Source organism: Arvicola amphibius, chromosome 3 (assembly GCF_903992535.2).
Source record: "Arvicola amphibius chromosome 3, mArvAmp1.2, whole genome shotgun sequence".
Lineage (NCBI taxonomy): Eukaryota > Metazoa > Chordata > Mammalia > Rodentia > Cricetidae > Arvicola > Arvicola amphibius.
Window position 1 is genome coordinate 105,229,524 of NC_052049.1, and position 20,540 is coordinate 105,250,063.

Below are 20,540 nucleotides of genomic sequence, written 5' to 3' on the forward strand. Positions count from 1 at the left end.
TAATTTGATTTTCTGCATTTGCACTATCGCTTCTTGGGTTTGAGTCCTTTGCAGTACTAAGCCAGTGCCTAAGTACTGATCTGAATCAGTCTTGTCGCTGTGTGTGTTTGCATCCTCCCTCCCCTTACCAACTTCCTCCCGGTGGAACTCAGGTGCAGCGGCTTATGTCGGTTCCAGGGCAGTGGGGACAGATAAACCGGACTGGTGAAAAAGCAAAGCTGGTGACGGCTGTGTCTCCCCTTCTGCTGGATTTCTCAGCACTCCATTACATTAGGCATGGAGTTGGTCATAAAATCATCCAGAAAAAAAGTGCATCTCATCCCTCCCTCCTGGCTGCTTGCCTTAAGTGAGTAGCCAGACAAGAGGGTGGAAAAGGGACCTGATGGTTCTTGTTCCGCTTACCTCCTGAAGAGGGCAAAGATTCCTGAATTCCAAGGTGCCTGAGGTTCTAGGATACCTCAAAAGCTGCTTAGTGTTTTGGTTCCCTGATTACATAAGTGCATTATTTCTGTTCAGACGGCAACACAGTTGTTTCTATTTGCCTTGATGCCAGACTGAGAGCTCTAGTTCCTCGTTACGGGAAAAAACATAAGCAACTGAAAAAACAAACAACCAACCTAAAAAGCTACCAAGAGGAATGGTCACTAATGAGGGGGTGCGGGAGAAGATTCTCTGTAGGGGAGCTTTGGAAGCTAAGCTTCATCTTGGGCTGTATCTTGTCTCTGTCCCTCATTTTACCTTGCTTCTGAAGAAGGTCTTAGAAAGGAGCCCAGGGCTGGCTCATGCCCCCTGCTCTCATCTAGACTGATCTCACAGCTCCAGTTTGTATTCTTTTGCTTTTCTCATGACTGTCCCTGTAATATTTCTCTGCCCAGGAAACTTGGGCCATGGAGATTTCACTTACATGTCAGCAGTGTGCTGGCTCTTTGGGCGTTACCTGTATGACACTCTGCAATATCCCATTGGACTGGTCTCCTCCAGTTGGGGTGGGACATCCATTGAAGTCTGGTCATCTAGAAGGTCACTGGAAGCCTGTGGAGTCCCTGATACATGGAATGCAAGAGTTCTTCAGCCCGAGATAAAGCCCACAAAGAGGGAGTGTGTGAGTGAGGGACCCTTGTGTCCTCTGAGGAGGTAAGTGTGCACTGAATGTCCACATTTGTCCTGCGTGTGTGGCGTTATCCATGTGCAGGACACAGGCTGTTGTCATGAGCACTGTAGTCATCTGGGTACATGTCAGGAGGGGATTACAACCATTTAACTCAGTAACAGCAGTAGCTGAGTACTTGCTGCTGTTTCTATGGAGGGTGCTGCACTAGGCTCTTATACCCCTAAAGTGCCAGTACTGCTGCTGTTCCATGGTTAAAGACACTGAGTCCCACAGAGGATCAATAAGTGGCTTGTGGGTGGGACTAGTAAGTGGGCTAATCCGACCCCAACACCTGGGTTCCTCTTGGCCACCGTACAAGCTCTTGTGCCTCAAGAGTAAACAGCCAGACAGGAAGGAATGCATAAATATGTGTTTATAATATATTAGTGTACTGAGTAAGCCTGCCTGGGAAAAGCTGGGTGGGGAGAATATTTGGAGGAGAGAAAGAACTAGTTAGTGAAAAACGAAACAAAAGCCCTGAAGAATACCGTATGCAGGTGAAGGTGAGTGGCATGTGCCCCACTTCCGTGCACACTGTTTCATCCTCTCTGGAGGGAGAGCTTTGCTCTCGGTACAGTTGGGACATTTGGATACAGGCTTACCTGGGTATGGGTGGGGCGGAGACAGTAAGTTTGGGAGAATAGGAGGGAAAGTCCCACCTAGCGTGTGGTGGGGTTTTAAAGCTAGATTTCTGAGGAGTGGGAGTGCAAACGCAAATGGCGGGGGAAAGCGGGGGTCCTCGTACAGAGCTGCTGCACAGCTAAATGCATATATGTATTCCACAGGAAATTTGGGATCATATCCAAAGTTAGAAAAAAAACAACATTCTTTTTGACTCAGTAATGCCGCTGTTGGGCATTTATCTTGCAAAAAGAATTAAGTATGTGTGCATTTTGTTTAGCTCTACGGAAGATAATCGTGATATTACTCACAAAAGCAAAACACTTAAGCTAGTCTAAGTGTCTCTCTACTGAGGAGTAGTTAGCTGAATTTATTGCCTGTAAATCAGCCTCCCTCTTGCTTTAATGGCCGTATGTGGAAATTGACACGGCTTCCTGTGGATGCCTGGAGGTAGAACCCCAAGGCTTTTCCGTGCTCTCAAGTGAACTGGATTACCCCTGTGCTGTTTCTTCTGAGGTTTGTCCAAGTGAGCGTGGGCAGGCTGACTCTTGTGATCTGGTGACCCTGTTCATCTTTCTGATTTCAGGTTCTCCCGGGCTGCTTTAGTGGCCGGACCCTCAACGCACTCTGTCCTCTGGAATGCCATGATCCATCCACTGCAAAACATGACTTTGAAAGGGGCGGTGTGGTACCAGGGTGAGCTTCCCGTTTCTCCATTGTGTCAGTTAGCTTTTGCAGTGTGCCCAGGAAGTTAATGGCTTCAAAGCCCAGTGAGTTTATACTTTTCTTTAGCTCTCTCTTCTCTGGCTTAACAGAGTGGTTCTTCTATCTGTGCTGCTTCAGCTAGTTTTGTCTGGGATCTCTTATTTGTCCTTAGCTTCCTGCTGTTATCTGGTGGCCAGAGGGCCAAGGATGGCCTGTCTCTCATAACCATTGACTAGGGGCTGCGTGCTGGGCGTCGTGATTCTCAGGTGGCCTGTCCTTTAGCAGATTGGCTCACACGCATTTTTCATTTCCTTTATGGTCCCAGAGTTCCAGGAACCTAGAGAGAGCCACGCCCAGAGCTTCTGGGCACAGCAAGTGATGAGGCTGTAAGAGCTTGCAGGCTGTACTTCAGGGCGTGGATGGGGAGAAGGAAAATGTAAGGCATTTTAAAAATCCAGACCAAAGTCCTCTCATGATTTTGGTGATTTTTTTTTTTTTTAGGGGAGTCCAATGCAAATTATAACAGAGATCTGTACTCGTGCATGTTTCCTGCACTCATTGACGACTGGCGCCGGACCTTCCACTATGGCTCCCAGGGGCAGACAGAGCGTTTCTTTCCGTTTGGATTTGTCCAGGTATGTGTCAGGGGAAGGGTGTTGAGCGTATGTGGAAGGCATGCACTGTGCAGATCTCTGTCCAGGAGTTTGCGTTCCCACGTTTGCTTTCAGTGTGTGCTAACTCCGAGCTGTATGTAACCCTTAATTCATATGAATTTACTGAAGAGATGATGAAATCTTTAAACATGTTAACAAACAGCTAATATTTCTTATTCTAAAAGCACTCCAGTTTCACTGGAAAACTTTCAAAGATGAAACAAACACCCAAACAAAATCCAAACAAAAACAATCCCAGCCACCACCACCACCGCCACCACCACCACCACCACCACCACCAACCCCCCACCCCACCCCTACCAACCCCCCCACCAACCCCCCACCCCCACCCCTACTAACCCCCCATCCCCCACCCTCACCCCCCACCCCCAGCACCACCCCCACTACCACTACCATCACCACCAGCACCACCACCATCATCACCACCAGCACCACCACCATCATCACCACCAGCACCACCACCACCAACCCCCCCCCTCCTACCAACCCCCCCACCCCCACACCCCCACCCCCTACACCCCCACCCCCCCACCCCCAGCCCCACCACCACCACCACTACCACCACCACCACCATCACCACCAACCCCCCGACTCCTACCAACCCCCCCATCCCCACCCCCTACCCCCCACCCCACCCCCACCATAAAGCTAAAACTATTGAGAACTCTAGAGAAAAGCATACTTGTTTGTGTGCCGTTGTTGTTTCTCTTCCCATCATACTGTAAGCATTTTCATGCCAACAAATCATATTCTTCAACATGATTTGTCATGTTACAGAGTATTCAGAAATATGGGTTCACTGAAACACATTTAAATTTGAGTTCTTAATGGACAGGCACTAGGTGGTTTCTCTTATTTTGCGTTTACAAGCTGTGCTGTTTTCCTGAAAGCAGATTCCTTGTAACTTAATTATTGCTATAAGATAAATTTCCAGAAATGAAGCAGCTGGGTCAGAAGATATACCCTCAAAGGCTTTATCCACATCCCCATTTCTTGTTAAAATTATGCAATTGTGTAAATGTGTACCCTTAGCAGTGGGTGAGAATGTGGACTGTCCCATGATGAGCAGGGGTGTGTGTTTCCCTGACTGGCTAAGGCTGACTCAGCTGCTTCCCTAGACCCACTCACAAACTGCTCAACCAACCAGCCATGTTAGCTTCCCACTGTCTCTGTGACTTGCTATTAGCCCTTATACCCTCTCAAACATCATACACATTCTTGGGTTGAAGACCTAGTCGGGTCTCAGCCTGGATTTTTGGAAACTTTGTGTGACTAGTGAGAGTCTGGGCTAGATGCCTTCCCCCAGATAATGCATTTCTTAATAATCACTTACGCTTTTGTTTAGTTTACAAGTAGTTGTATGGGTGGCTATATTTCTGGGGGTCAGCTTTACCTTTCTAGTATGTGGTTGTTTGACACGTTTTAGATAATGTCTTGCAACACAAAATGAAAACATTGTGAGGAAAAGCTGTGCTTTCTGTCAGAGGAAGCTAGTCAGAAATATTCTGTTTTCACCCTTAGATAAAAGGAATAAACGTATGTGCCAAGTTCAGACGTATGTTCATGACATATCTAATGCCTAGACTTTTTAGTGGAGTGGTAGTTCTGGCTTTTATGACTCGGAAATTACACAATTAAGGTATTATGAAAACGTCCAGCCGTCAGTGGCCACTGTCGTGGTTATTACCCTGTGAGCCGTAAACTCTTTGTTCTCATCACCTTCCCTCTCTTATGCCTTTATCTTCCTTACCATACCCTTCCTCAAGAAACCTTTTGTGTATGCGTGTTTATGTGGTGTGTGCTTCTGTGTATCAGCAAGAGCCAGTCCTCACCTTCCACCTTGTTTAAGACAGGGTCCTGTTAGCTCATATGCCAGGCAAACTGGTCCACGAGCTTGTGGGGGACTTTCTTGTCTCTGCTTCCGTCTTGTTCTGGAAATACTGGAATCAGAGATGTGCGCTACTGAATCTGACTTTAATGTGAATTCTGTAGATTTGAACTCAGATCCTTATGCTTGTGCAGCAAGGGCTTTACCCACAGATCCATCTCCCCAGCTGAGCCTGGCTTTATGTGAGTTCTGTGGATCTGAACACAGAGCCTCATGCTTGTGTGGCATGAAGATTTTCCCCACAGAGCCATTTCCCCCGCTGCCAAACCCTGTATTTGAGAAAAGTATTTTTTTTTTTTTACTTTCTTTCACCTAACATGGCTTAATGATAATTTTCTTTTTGTATTTGTATTTAGTTCTCTATTATTATTTCTCAGCTCATGTACTTGGTTGTTTGAAGGTGACTCTCTAATTCAAATGAAAAATATGCACTGGATACTTATAAACATGGCATCTGGTCTTCTTAAATTTTAGTCTATAAAATTACCCTTTAATCTTAACTTTATCACAAACAAAAAATATGTCGATTACTTGTAATATTATCTTATGTATTTATGTAAGGATATGAGTTCAAAGGGAAGTCCCGAATGTGACAGCCCAGCACATTGCTGGGGCTGGAGTTAGCATCTGGGGCTCCAGCCCCCACAGTGACACTCCTTGCGCTGCGTGATGTTGAGCAACTTGTCAAGCGTCTTTCTTAAGTAGTGCATAACTTAATCTGCATGAAAACATGCTGTATGTTAGCATTTATTATTTTTGCAGAGCTGGTGGGGTATTCGAGTTACCGGTAGAAGGGTGGCTGGAAGCACGAGAGAAAGATCCAGAGGCTGGGTTTTAAAAGGGCCCTTGGAGGAAGAGATTGAAAACTTCCCTGTTATTTGTAACATCTTCTGAATGTGGCTAGTTTTGTGGGTTTTTTGTTTGGCGGTTATATGTCTTCATGAGCCTCTGTATTTGTAAGAAGCACCATGGGAGACTGAACCACACTTGATTGTACTTCAGATTAGGAAAAACACAAGCATTTCATGTGGATGTGGAGAATGCTGGTGCCCCCACGTGGCCGGTGTGCGGTAGTGCCGCCCATGAAACTGAAGGAATTCCTAGCAGACTGCCATTTTGAGGAAAGGCCTTTGGCTGGAGGGGCTGATGTAGCAGGTCTGCCTCTTGAGCGTAAGGCTGTTCCCAGTGGCTCTGTTGCTTTGTTTCCATTATGACTCTGCCTGGTGAATATGGTTCCATTTACAGTCCTTGACTTGATAGAAGATGGAGGACTAGCGTGTGCGTGCGTGTGTGTGTGTGTGTGTGTGTGTGCATGTACATGTTTGTACGGGGGCATGTGCATGTACAGGTATGTGGGAGGCCAGAGGATAGCTTTAGGTATGGTTCCTCATGTGCTGTTCATCGTTTGTTGAGATGAAGTCGCTCATAGCCTGGTGCAGGCCTTTGATTGGCTGGGCTGTCTCCCCGGCCTTATTCTTTCCTTTATGATGAGATTCTGCTGTGAAGCAAGGTTTGTCATTTCCTATGTTAAACCAGGTTTGAATAGCAGGATCCTAACAAGAAAACTGGAATGTTCCTTTGCTTCCGTGCCACAGTCAGGGCTCCCGTCACTGCTTTAACCTTTCTCTGCTTTCCTGATGTCGCAGGCATCGCTCACGAATCAGGAAACACCCTTAAAGTGTCATCTGGGCATGTGTGTCGAGGGTGCCAGGTTTTTTTCCCGGGCAGCATCATGAGTGAGGCTGGGTAGAACGCTCTGTAGAATGGAGCTTCTCTGGTGGGGTCAGGCATTTTGAAATAGAGTCAGACGACAATTTGGGTGCTGTCCAGACTGTGTCTTGACTTCTTGTTAGATCATGGTTGTGAAGAGAGAGTAGGCTGATGTCTTTCGTTGGCTGAAACCAGGGCTGAGAATGAGATGCTGTCTAAATCATCAGAAAATAAATTCGGAAGGAAAAACCCAGCAGGAACATGTGTGTCACCGTGGTGCTAAGGCATCCTCCTCCTTTTTATGTGATCTTCTATTACTGTATGGTAGTTATATGTAATGGTAGATTTCATTAGGACGTTTTCTTCATGTTCACAAGCAATTTGGTTATATTCACCCCATTGCATTCTCTTTCACCCCCTCCCTTTCCTCTTTCCAGGCAGCTCCCCTTCTACTTTTGTGTGTGTGTGTGTGTGTGTGTTCCAGTGTAGGATCATGGGTGAAGGCTTATTTACAGGAGCATGGGAACCTTCCCAGTGGCTACATAACTGGAGGAACTCTTTCTCTCTCATCAACCTTTAGCTGTATACAAATCCTCAGAGAGGGGTGGGGGTGGGGACTCCACAAACCTCTCCCTTTCTCATGCCAGTGTTGATAAGCCCAATCTTGTATAGATCTTGTGCAGCTAATCACAGCTGTTGTGAGCTCGAGTATACTAGCCATGGTATATCTACAAGTTAGAGGCCCATATCTTTAGAGGTCTACCCTTCCTTTGACTCTTACATTCTTTTCTCCCCTTCTTCCTCAAAGCACGTGAACTTCGGAGGGATTGGCATGGGCATTGGATTCATGGCTGGGCATTCACCAGTCATTTGTTCTTAGTACTTCGATTAGTAAACCATCTCTCAGGAGCCCCTGTTCTTTGCAGGGCTGGGGGCACATTAGCTAATTAGTTAATCTTATTTACTGTTCGCTGTGTAGGGTCTAGAGCACTTCTCTCCTGCCCTGACTGCTCCTTCAGTAGCCAAGGACTCCCCCTTGGCTTACCATCTCCTATCAAAAGCCTTTCTTCTTGTTTCTACATTTACTCTTCCTCTTTAGGCTATTCTCAATGTATCCGTCAGGGTTTCAGTGTGCCCCCCACCTTGACTTGCAACTAATACCACGAAGGCCATGTATGCTCTGAACCCATCACCCTTGACCTCACTTCCTAATGCTCTCTGCCTATTCCATCTGAGCCATACTGGTTGCCTGATTTTTTCCCCTTAAGTACACTAGGCATACTTTGACTTTAATTCCCGACACTTTCTTTTTCTCCTGCCTGCAAAGTATTTTCTCTACTCTATTTTCTCTTGCTGCATAATACTATATTTAGCAGCTTAAAACCATCCAGCATATATTTATTTATTATCTCACAGTTCCCGTTTGCTGTGAGCCTGGCACAGGTGGCCTAGCTGGATGCTGGTATCAGGCAGAGCTGGAGGGAGTCTCCTCTGAGACTCGGGGTTCTCGTCTAAGCTCCCACAATTGTTGGCAAAATTAATTTCCTTGAAGCTTCTCTAGGACTGTGGCATTCAGATTCCTGAAAGGCAGCAGGGGTCAGTCCATGACTCCAGACATTCTCTGAAAGAGACTGGTCAGGCTCACCAAGATTCCTTCCCTTTTGATCTTGAAGTCAACATTACATCTGCAAATGCATTCTTTGCCATGTGACGGGATGTAATCCTAGGGATATCATCCCATTGCCATAGTATGTTGGTTAGGAGTAAGCTGCCCCCACACAAAGAATATAGTCTCATATAAGGATGTGGGTTAGTATGTGTCATCTTAGAATTCTCCCTAACATGCTTTGAATCCACATAGCTTGCTTTCTTTTTTTTTTTTTCCAGTTTATTTATTTTTTATTAAAAATTGCCATCTCCTCCCCTCCTCCTCCCCCTTCCCTCCCCTCCCCTCCACCCACACCCCCACTCCCTCCCTCTTGAGGCCAAACAGCCATCAGGGTTCTCTACACTATGTTGAGTCCAAGGTCCTCCCAACTCCCCCCAGGTCCAGGAAGGTGAGCAACCAAACTGACAAGGCTCACACAGAGCCCGTCCATGTCGTAGAGACCAAGCCCATTGCCATTGTCCTTGGCTCCTCGGTCAGCCTCCACCATCAGCCACCCTCAGAGAGTCCGATTTGGTCGCATGTTCCATCAGTCCCATTCCAAGTGGACTTGGTGGTCTCCCATTAGTTCTGTCCTGCCGTCTCAGTGGGTGAACGCATCCCTCATGGTTCTGACTTTCTTTCTCATGATCTCTCTCCATCCGCTCCTCATCAGAACTTTGGGAGCTCAGTTCGGTGCTCCTATGTGGGGCTCTGTCATTTTCTCCATCCAATGCCAGGTGAAGGTTCTATGGTGATATGCAAGATATTCATGAGTATGGCAATAGGATCTGGACATTTCTGGCACCCTCTCCTCAGCTGCCCAAGGACCTAGCTAGGGGCGTCTTCCTGGACACCTGGGAACCCCTCTAGAGTCAAGCCTCTGCCAACCCTAGAATGGCTCCCTTAAGTAAGATATATAATTCCTTGTTCCCATATCCACCCTTCCTATATCCCAACCATCCTATTCCCCCAAGCTCTTCCCATCCTCTACTTCACACTTTTCTCGCCCCATCCCCCCTCCCCCCATCCCACCCCACCCCTATGTTCCCATTTTTTGTCCGGCAATCTTGTCTACTTCCAGTATCCAGGAGGATAACTGTATGTTTTTCTTTGGGTTCACCTTCTTATATAGCTTCTCTAGGATTTTTACGAATTATAGGCTCAATGCCCTTTATTTATGGCTAGAACCCAATTATGAGTGAGTACATCCCATGTTCATCTTTTTGGGCCTGGGTTACCTCACTCAGGATGGTGTTTTCTATTTCCCTCCATTTGCATGCAAAATTCAAGATGTCATTGTTTTTTACCGCTGAGTAGTATTCTAGCATGTATATATTCCACACTTTCTTCAACCATTCTTCCACTGAAGGGCATCTAGGTTGTTTCCAGGTTCTGGCTATTACAAATAATGCTGCTATAAACATAGTTGAACAGATGCTTTTGTAATATGATTGGGCATCTCTTGGGTAAATTCCCAAGAGTGGGATTGCTGGGTCCTGGGGTAGGTGGATCCCAAATTTCCTGAGAAACCTCCACACTGCTTTCCAAAGCGGTTGCACAAGTTTGCATTCCCACCAGCAATGGATGAGTGAAATGGATTAAAGACCTCAATATCAATCTGAACACACTGAACCTGTTAGAGGAGAAAGTGGGAAGTACTCTACAACATATGGGCACAGGAGACCGCTTCCTACGTATAGCCCCAGCAGCACAGACATTAAGGGCAACATTGAATAAATGGGACCTCCTGAAGCTGAGCAGCTTCTGTAAAGCAAAGGACACTGTCACTAAGACAAAAAGGCAGCCTACTGACTGGGAAAAGATCATCACCAACCCCGCAACAGACAAAGGCCTGATCTCCAAAATATATAAGGAACTCAAGAGACTAGACTTTAAAATGCTAATGAACCCAATTAAAAAATGGGGCACTGAACTCATCAGAGAATTCTCAACAGAAGAAGTTCGAATGGCCAAAAGAAACTTAAGGGCATGCTCAACCTCCTTAGCAATCAGGGAAATGCAAATCAAAACAACGTTAAGATACCATCTTACACCTGTCAGAATAGCTTGCTTTCTTATGCTGTTGTATTTGTTCAGCCTCAGAACTCTTTCTTTTCATATTATATATGAATTTATATTGTATATTATTATTTTCTTGGTGATAAAATGAATTACTTTATTTTGTTTGTTTGTCATGTCTGTCCTCTGAAATGTAATCTTGTAAAAAAATTGCCACTTTGTGTTTAGTTCCCTACTCCATCTTCTTTGTGAGGTTGTTGCCTGAATCAAGTAAGCACTCATTCAGATAATGAATGAACGGACTGCCTAACACTACACCAGTGTTATTCTTCACAGGTTCTTTCTGGAATGGTGTTTTCTACAGGTTCTAGTTGTCTTTGGTGAATTTCTCTAGAGCCCAAGCAGATGATCCAAATGTTACTGATTCTAAACTACACACTTAGTGCTTTCTCTTGGACCCTGTGTCTGGTTGGCTGCCTGGTCCTCTTGGTTTATTTCATTCCTGAGCATCCCATTCCCACTGTTACCCCTCTAGATAGGTCTGGCTTCCGTGTGTCTGTCTGTCTGTCTAGAAATATTAAGCTTTGTGCCAGCATAATGAGTACCTGAGACAAGTCAACATAAAAGGGGAAGAAAGGCTTATTTTTATTTTGGTCAGAGATCCCAGTCTGTATCCAGTTAGCCTTGTTGTCACCATTGCGGGATCAAGTGTCAGAGAAGCCTGTTCATGTTATGGTACCTGGAGGAAGGGGTTGGGGAAAGAGACTGGCATTTTAAGATCCACTTTGAAATCAACTCCCCAGTGACCTGTCTTCCTTCCATTAGGCTCCATCTCTTACAGATTCTCCCGCCTAATCAGCAGCGCTCGTGGGGACCAGTTCTTGAATGTGTGCACTTTTGTGGACATTCATCTTCGGGGGTGGTCATACCTCACGGCCCGCCAGTTTCCCTGTCCAGTCGCCATGCTAGCTTTACAACTTGCCTTTACTATGTCGACAGTTTCGATGGCACTCATTGAACTGAAATTCTCTTAAAGCTGACCATTTTCCAGTTCTCAGTTTAAGAATTTGAGCCACGGTGCTGTGTAGCTATCCCGCCCTGAGTGGCTGTCATTGTTTACAGAATCAAGTAGGAACCGTGTTCCCACCTTGGCCAGCTGTCTTTCCAACCTTGCGTTTCAATCACAAACCCATGCAGGTGGTCTGCACCCCTTCTCGGAACAACAATTCTTCTTTATCCAAGCAGGGCTCCTAGGACAACTTCTTTGGCTTTCTGCTTTTTTTTTTTTTTAAAAAAAAAAAAAAACTCCTAAATATATTGAGTCTTTGCATAACAGTAATCCCTGTCTGTTTGAAATGTATACTCAAATTGCTGTAGCACCAATTAGCTTTCAAGCTATACTATTGTATGTGGCTGCATATTACTTTTAGTTTGTCATGCTCTGGTCTATCCCTCCAACAAGGCTGTAAAGTACTTGTACTAGGTAGCTAGAACTTTATCACAAACCACTTCCAAATCCCATGGCTCAGGACAGTCTTTATGTTATAGTTCACATACCCAAGGAACCTGGGGCTTCGGTGATCTTGGCTAAGCCCCTCTGGGCTCATCAGAGCTGTGTGGCTTAGCCAGAGCTCAGCTCCAGTTGAAGCAGAGCTAGACTTGTTAGATGAACAGCTCTGTTCCACGGCTCTCATTCTTTTCTAGAGAGCAGTAGGCTAGCCAAGCACATTCCTCTCTCAGTGATGCCAGAAGTACAGACTAGGCAAGACCTACTGACACCTAGGCTGGCACACATTAATCTCAGCTTCCAAGAAGGTCAAAGCAAACCTCATGACTGACCTCAGAGTCAATGGGTAGAGGAATATACTGCTTCTTACAATAGGAGGGACTGCAAAGTCGCATTCAAGAGGTGTGGGTATGAGAAGGAGTGAACACTTGGGGTCTTTTTGAGACTTTCCATGTACAGGGTGGATTCTTTTTTGCTTTTCTCTGGTGCCAACCCTGTGCTGCATGCTCATCTATCAGCTCCCTGTTGCAGTGTAACAAATTACCCCGTATAAGTAGCTAAAAACATAATTGTTATCTACTCATATTGCATGGCTGGCGAGACTGAGCTAAGTCAGGTTTGTTTATCTCTGTCCTAGGTTTTGTTAGTGAGACTTGCTAGTGTGGCCATAATCTGACTGCAGCATCTAGAATTCACATGACTGGCCCTTCAATTGGTGTTTCTAGCTGTCTCCATAATTTGTCCAAAACCTTCTCTATTTACAATTTCTCCAGCAGAGTAACTGGGCATTTTTTGTTCTTTCTTGGCTAATGAATGATTTTAAGAACACAAAGCTACAAGCAAAGGCCTCTGGGCATAGATTCAGAAGCTGCATAAAAATTCTGTCTCATTTATTGATCATCAAACCACAGGGAGAGCCTGAACTGAGTAGAAAAAAGAATAAGACTCATGATACACTGTAAAAGGTCGCATGGCTGTTGGAGACTATGCTGTCCATCCCCGGAAACATCCGCAACAGTATGAGATGCTCAGAAAATACTCGAATAAATGTTTGGACAAAGTAGTGGAGCAGAAGCAAAGTGTCAGTGAGCAGCATCCAGGGGTCGAATACAGTAAAAATGACAATATCTTTCTTTTCTAGTTGTCTTCATATACCTTGTTGAACACATCAGATTATGAATTTCCTGAGATCCGCTGGCATCAAACAGCAGACTTTGGCTTTGTCCCCAACCTGAAGATGCCCAATACTTTCATGGCTGTTGCTATGGATCTCTGTGATCGGGACTCACCTTTTGGCAGGTATGCTTGCCTCTTCAACTATGCTTTACCAGCGAATGTTCTTGCCTGTTGTCTTTTCACTGTGATGTTCACTTGTAATGGGATGGATTGGACTCTGGGTTGGAGCTTAGATGTATTATGTATCAATCGTCTGTGCTGGGATGTGCTGTAATAATCCAAACCAAAGCACACCTCCCCCCCAATACAGAAACTCTGACCAATAATCCAACCAAGACCCCTTTGGCACCTACCTCAGGGCTTTGATGCAACAAGAACTTATGCCATGCTCACACTCAGTCAAGCAGGTCAATAGAGACTGCTCATTACAGTTGTTCACAGATCCAGAGCAAAAGTCTCCAAAGATCTGGGACGTAGCTTAGTAGTAGAGTGCTTAATGTGTCCTAAGCTCTTGGTTCAAGCCCTAGTATCATCTCTAAAGGAATTACTCTCCAAGCTTATCTTCCTCCCATCATTACTTTTAAGTCTTATATTGAGAAGTAAGTGCTGTCATCTGGAAGCTGCATGTATTAGTGAAGGTTTCTATTGCTGTTACAAACACAATGACCAAAACTACTTGGAAAGGAAAGGATTTATTCCAATATACAGTTGTACATCACAGTCCATCATCAGAGGGAGTTAGGGTAGAAACTGAAGCAGGGCAGGAACATGGAGGCCAGAGCTGATGCAGAGACCATGATGGAATGTGCTGCTTATTGACTTGCTCTGCCTACTTTCTTACAGAGCCCAGGACCACCAGTCCAGGGTGGCATTACCCACAATGGGCTGGGCCTCCCACATCAATTATAAACCAAGGAAGTGTACCACGCTTTCCCACAGGCCAGTCTGGCAAGGGCATTTTTTCAACTGAGGTTCCCTCTTCTCAAATAACTCTGGCTGGTGTTCAGACAACTTAAAACGTACTACACAAGTCACTTTTGCTTACACTGAATCCCTAAACTAAATCATGGATATAATCACCTTTGGTGAGAATAGGCTGTGGAATTGTAGTATGGACTCAGGGAAGGCTGGCGTTTTTGTTGTCAGCACCAATGAATATTGCATACTATCTGTAGGATGTAGTATTCCAAATATGAAGTGGAGCCTGATACATGACCTTTAGGTTACAGAAGGAACTTGATCATTTTTATTGAGGGAATAAATAAAAGGCAGGCAGACCTGAATGGTGAACATCTGGTCAGAGGAAGGATGGCTTTTAGTGGCAGGCAATAGATGTTAGCTGTCCTAGGGTTGGGTTATCGCAGCACATCCCAGCATAGATGGCGGATACATAGTGTACCTAAGCTGCAACCAACAGTCCAGTCCATTTCCTTACACTTCACCTTCTCTCTTCTTTTCTTCCTTCTCACCCTCAGTTGCTATAAGGTTCTAAACCCATCCATCTCTCATTATCACTCACTAGCTACTGATTATTGATTTCAGCTAATTTTAGTCTTTCCTGTTCTCCTTTTTCCTCCTCTTTCTTTGCCCTTTCTTTCTTTCTTTTTTTTTTTTTTTTTTTTTTTTTTTTTTTTTTTGCATTTTGAGACAGAGTCTCACTGTGTTGACCAGACTTGCCCTGAACGTATGATCTTTCTGCCTCTGCCTCCTAAGTGCTGCCCATACAGGCATGTGCTACCATACCTGGAAATCCTTTCCTTCCTTTCTTCCCTCTTCTTTAATAAAAAAAAAAAGATTTTAGAGATCAGAGAGATCCAGAGAGATGCCTCAGTGAAGGGGAAGCCTAGCCAAAAACCTTGTTTTGTAAGGCGTGTCCCCCTTGGTCTAAAGGCGTGTCCCTCTTAGGCGTGTCCCTCTTAGGTGTGTCCCCCTTAGGCTAATATTGACTTATAAAATCTTGCGGGCCTGTGGCCCGCCTGCTCGTTGTTTTCCTGCCCTCCTCGCTGGAACCTTGGATTTGTAAGTTCCCTTTCCTTTCCTTTATTAAAACTGAATTATATATATTAAAGCTTGTCTGGTGAATCATAACTGCCGATCAACCACGCACCTTCACCTCAGTGGTTAGGAACACTTGCCACTCTTCCAGAGGTCCCCAGTTTGGTTTCCAGAACCCATATAGTGGCTCATAACTCTCTGTAACTCCAGTTCTAGAGGATGTGAAGCTCTCTTCTGGCCCCCACGAGCATCAGGTGTGTATGTGATGCACAGACATACATGCAGGCAAAACATACGTGCACATAAAATAAAAATAAATGCACCGTTGCAGAATTGTTACTTTATCCCTACTTGAGTGCTTTGAATACTCTGCCTTATAACGTGTGGTTATTGTTGCGCTCAGTCCCATCATCCTCCTTATGTTCTTACACTGCAGCATCCACCCTCGAGATAAACAGACTGTGGCCTATCGACTGTACTTGGGGGCTCGAGCTGTGGCTTATGGTGAGAAAAATTTGATCTTTCAAGGACCACTACCTAAGAAGATAGAACTCTTGGCTCACAATGGGCTGCTTAACCTCACATATGACCAGGAAATCAAGGTGCACAGTCAAGATAACAAGACATTTGAGGTGAGGATAACAGGGGGAAAATGGGGATGGGTTTCTGTCTGTGGCAGTGGGGAATCTTCCCCCACTGAGGTCCTTTTCCATCACTGCAGCGTGATGTCAGAACAGCTGCTGGGTGGCTGGGGTGGTGCTGAGCTTATCTCAGAAGGACAAATGCACAGCCATTCATCCATTAGTTTGGACACAAGTTTGATACAGCAAACAAGGAAGGGAAAATCAGCCCCTAATAAACCATATCACTTTCCTATTTCCTTTTTCAGGGCAGCCACCTTTGCTCAGAGAATAGCCTTATTCAGACTTTATCTGTTAAATGTTCATTGCTCTAAAAGAATCCCCTAAACCCTAGCTGCCTTTTTAGTTGCACTGTGCTAAAATCTGAAATTCTCAGAGTTTAGCATCTGTTTTGAAAAACTTAAGCTGCATGATTCGCAGCTTAGTATGAACTAACGTAGTCAGTCTGACCACTGATTGAAGAGATGAATTAGAATCTCTTGTAGTTGAGGGCAGAGGCTTTGGGAAACCCGAGGATGCCAGGCTGGGAGCTGAGGTGTGAGAAGAGGATGGTAGGCGATGATAATCGTGACAGGTGACCTTGGTCAGGAGTTTAGAGCTGCAGCTCCGGGGTCCCCGCGCCGCAGAGGTGCCCATCCTCTGCTAATCTCCACGCGGGCTCGAGGTGAATTTAGAGACTGTCAAGAAAGCTCTGCACTCTCCCGTTGTTAGCTGGTGGTCTGCCTTTCATCTGGCCCTGGAACCAACTTTGGTTGGCATTAGGGCAGAATTTAACCTTTAGGTTCTGGATAATTTGTCTTCTCTGGATTGCCTTCTAATGCCCAAGGTTCAGCAGCCATGGTGGCTCTGTGTCCTGTCTTCCTGCATCCTCCTCTGGGAGTGCCAGAGAGCCACAGCTGGGTTGCTAGCCCACTCATACTCTGGCTTTAACATCTGGAGGGAGACACAGCTGGACAATGCTCAGGGGTCCAGTCTCTGAATGCCGGGCTGTTGTTCCTTGTATCTCCAGAAAGTTAACATTTTTCAATGGGTTTTAATTACTTCATCACTTGAAATTTCTTTTTGGTGCTGAGATCAAACCCAGGGCCTTGTACATGCTAGGCATAGGTGCTTCCACCAAGCTATACCTTTAACCTACATGAACATTTACTTGTGACTCTGTCACCAGACCCATCTAACTGCTCTCTGGCTCAGAGTGGCCTTATTTTCCCTCCTTTCTAGTATGTCTGAAAGAGTGGGTCTCCTTTTTTTTTTTTTTTTTTTTTTTGTTTTTTTTTTTTTGTTTTGTTTTTTGGTACATCCCTCTAACTTGACTGGCCATTCTGTGTTTCTCTTATTAGATCTCCTGTTGCAGTGACTATCAGTGCAAATGGCTTCCAGCTCCTGTGAACACTTTCTCCACCCAGACCCTGATCTTGGGTATCAATGCTTGTCTTGGCACCGTGGTTGCTGTCCGCTATGCCTGGACCACATGGCCCTGTGAATATAAGCAGTGTGCCATTTACCACCCTAGCAGTACCTTGCCAGCTCCTCCCTTCACTGCTCTTATTAAACACTAGGTTTCTGGACTTAGGGCAGGGTATCAAAGAACATTTGACGCCTCTTAAATACAAGGGCATTTAGGAGTTTAAATGACGACAGCTATGGCTTTTAAGGGCAATTATCAGAAGCCTCATTGAATAGCTCCAGCTACCATATGGCTCTTCCCATATTCTGAGATGAGCATTGACCAACAGACAGTTGAAATACTTATCTTTGTCTTCTTGTTAGCTCAAGCCTCTAGGCTGATCCAATTCTTGACTGCAATATTGGGTCTTACCACCACCTACCTCCCTGATACAGGGAGTGAAATGCCCATTTCTGCTCCTTCATCCAAAACTGAGAACCCCAGGCCTGCGAGAGATGCTGAAGGCCGCAGAGGCTGGTGCTTTGTGTGTTCTTTCCAAACCCCTGAAAATGGCTAGGGATGCTAAGAAGTTCCCCCCTGTGGAACAGCTGTCTTTTGTCAAGCGTTACTACCTCATGACTAATCTCTCAGGTAACCTTAGACCATGTATTTGTATCCTCATTAAACTCCCAAAACTATCAGTATTCAGCACAAATATTATTCTAAAATGAATCTTTGAGACATATCAGTCCTATGTTTAGGCATAATGGCAGGTACTAAGGACAGGCCTTAAGGAATAGAGAGAGGGCCCAAAGGGTGGAGAAATCACAGGCATAGGGACACATGAAGGTAGATGTACTTGGGGCAAATAGGTCCTTAAAAATAAGTCTCAGGTCCCAGAGAGCTAGAAGTTGAGCTAAGGCTAAAGAAAAAAGAGTTTAGGTGAAAGAAAAGCCACATGATAAGAATGAGTGCAGGCAAGGCAAAGGTGATGGTGCAGTCTACCAGCTGGTTAAAGACAGCTGGCAGCTCTGACAATTACATCTAATAGAAATTGGCAATAAGCCAAGCATGCTGTGCATACCTTTAATCCCAGCACTTGGGAGGCAGAGATGGGTGGTTCTGTTGAGTTCAAGTCCAATTGGTCTATAGAGTAATTTCCAGAACAGCCAGAATTATCTAGAGAAACACTCTCTTGAGTCTCCCTCCCAAAGAAATTGGAAATAAAAGTATTATGACTAGTGATGCATCTATATATTCAGTCAGATTGTTAGCAAGAGATTTACAGTGTCCTTGAAGCATGGAAAGGAGTATGAGTATCACCTGCACATAGCTCTTTTGTTTGGTGTGAGAAGTGGGAACTGAAGCAGCGAGCATTTCTTATTATTCTGTGGGGCTCTGGTGTCACCAGAAGCAGCAAGATGTTGTGTCAGGAGTTTATTTGTTTAAAAACAACAACAACAAAAAACCCACCCCAAACTATATATTCTGCAAGGGCCCTTGACTTGTGTGGATTTCTAGCCTGCATTAATTCCTAATGCCCACATGCTGACCTCTCTGCATCTGGCCATGTGAGACCATAAGCCCAGTAACCATCAGTTCTCAAGAAAAAGTCAAATCTACCTGCCCGGCCCTCTGCCAAACCCTGGTGTTAATCCCACCAAGCAAGAGTAAGGACCGTTACCCAAATTCTTTGGTCAAATTATGCAAGCTTTATTTTCTGTGAGGCAGAGCTATCTCTCTAAAGTGGGGGTTTAAAGAAAATAGCATTGAACACAGGGAAGGGTTTATAAAGTTCAAAAACTGCAAGACTACACAGTTTTCCAGGATTGGGGGATTTCCAGAGGAATGTTGGTTACATAGGAATTTAGCTGAACATTTCAAAAATTATTTGGTAGAATATCTTATCAGGGTACATTCAAGGTGTGAGTCAAGCTCCATAGAGTAGGGAGCATGTCAGATTCCAGAAACAGGTTAAAGCACGGTCAAGCATGAATTCTGCAGCAAACAAACTTATTTTTATGAACGTATTCTTACCTTACAACAAAATGGCTTCCATACTTAAAATGAAGTTGGGCTGGTTCATCACTGGCACACACAGTGCAAACTTTGTTTCAGGTAAATCATGTGGCAATGAAGTCATTATGAATAAAATTTTAGTGTTTGAAAAGTTTCAAACATTGTATGCAGATTGTGTATTTCCCCAAATGGAAATAATGTACAACTGTTCGAAAATTAATCATTTTCAATCATTTGGGTTAAAGGAGAGTGTAAAATCCAGTCCTGATTCATCACTCAAGGAGAAACATTGATGGGCTGACTTTCGCCTAGCTTGTATTTTATATGATATATGTGTGTGTGTGTAAATATGTATACACACCATAGTTGAAACCAACCTTTCCATGTCTCATATATTTTAGTGGGATGTGACCTTGAAAAGATTTAGGTGTTGACTCAAAGTTATGGTTTTTTGTTTGTTTGTTTGTTGTTTTTTGGGACAGGGTCTCACTATACAGCTCTGGCTGTCCTGGAACAATGTGAACCAGGCTGGCCTTAAACTCAAGAGATCTGCCTACCTCTACCTCTGAAGTGCTAGGCTTAAAGGCAAGAGCCACTGCACCCAGTAATTCCTTAAATGCATGAAGCTAGAGGATTAAGGTTTGTAGTTCAAAAGTCGTGAACTTGTGCTAATCCACCAAATTGTAAAAACTGTCATTGAGGTAGGATCTTACTTCTAGTCTTGGCTGGCTTTGAACTCACAAATCTGCCTACCTTTCCTTGTTGAGATTAATAGTGTGTACCACCATGTTTGACTTAAAATGAAGCTTTAGTTTGTCTTTATTCAGGTTGTAATTACAATGGGCTGATATTTTTATATGGTTAGTAACTTAACAAAAATAAGACCAGGGTATTATTCTCTCCTCTTCCATTCTTGTAGATAGGAAGTTATGAACTTGGGCCCAAGTAAAGTACACTGATCCAGAAGAAGGTGCCACAGAAAGTCCCCATCTCCCAACTTTGATGTTGTATGAAGGATCCAAAAAGTCCAATTGTGTAGAATACAGTAAAAAATGAGTCTGTAAGGAAGAAGGGAACTAAACCTTAACTATGTTGTATCTGAACTTGTGTTAACAATGGGTACAAGTGCATTCTTTTTTTTCTTTCTTTTTTTTTTTTTGGTTTTTCGAGACAGGGTTTCTCTGTAGCTTTGGAGCCTGTCCTGGAACTAGCTCTTGTAGACCAGGCTGGTCTCGAACTCACAGAGATCCGCCTGCCTCTGCCTCCCGAGTGCTGGGATTAAAGGCGTGCGCCACCGCCGCCCGGCAAGTGCATTCTTTAATAAGGAACTGAGTTATGGAGGACTTTATCCCCTCAAAAGATGTGCAAAACTCGACAAAAAATATGAATAAATATATGGA

At 44.6% G+C, this 20,540-nt stretch overlaps 1 protein-coding gene across 1 annotated transcript in view; it reads left to right on the forward strand.

Annotated features, from left to right (window-relative positions):
* The window catches only part of Siae (sialic acid acetylesterase), a 38,131-nt gene extending 18,832 nt beyond the window's left edge, over positions 1–19,299 (forward strand). The window contains exons 5-10 of the mRNA XM_038323689.2: positions 876–1,134; positions 2,358–2,467; positions 2,978–3,111; positions 13,064–13,221; positions 15,530–15,725; positions 17,075–19,299. Of these exons, the coding sequence (XP_038179617.1) occupies positions 876–1,134; positions 2,358–2,467; positions 2,978–3,111; positions 13,064–13,221; positions 15,530–15,725; positions 17,075–17,293 (1,076 nt within the window). The 3' untranslated portion in view covers positions 17,294–19,299. The remainder of the gene's footprint in view (positions 1–875; positions 1,135–2,357; positions 2,468–2,977; positions 3,112–13,063; positions 13,222–15,529; positions 15,726–17,074) is intronic.
* The last annotated feature ends 1,241 nt before the right edge of the window (positions 19,300–20,540 follow it).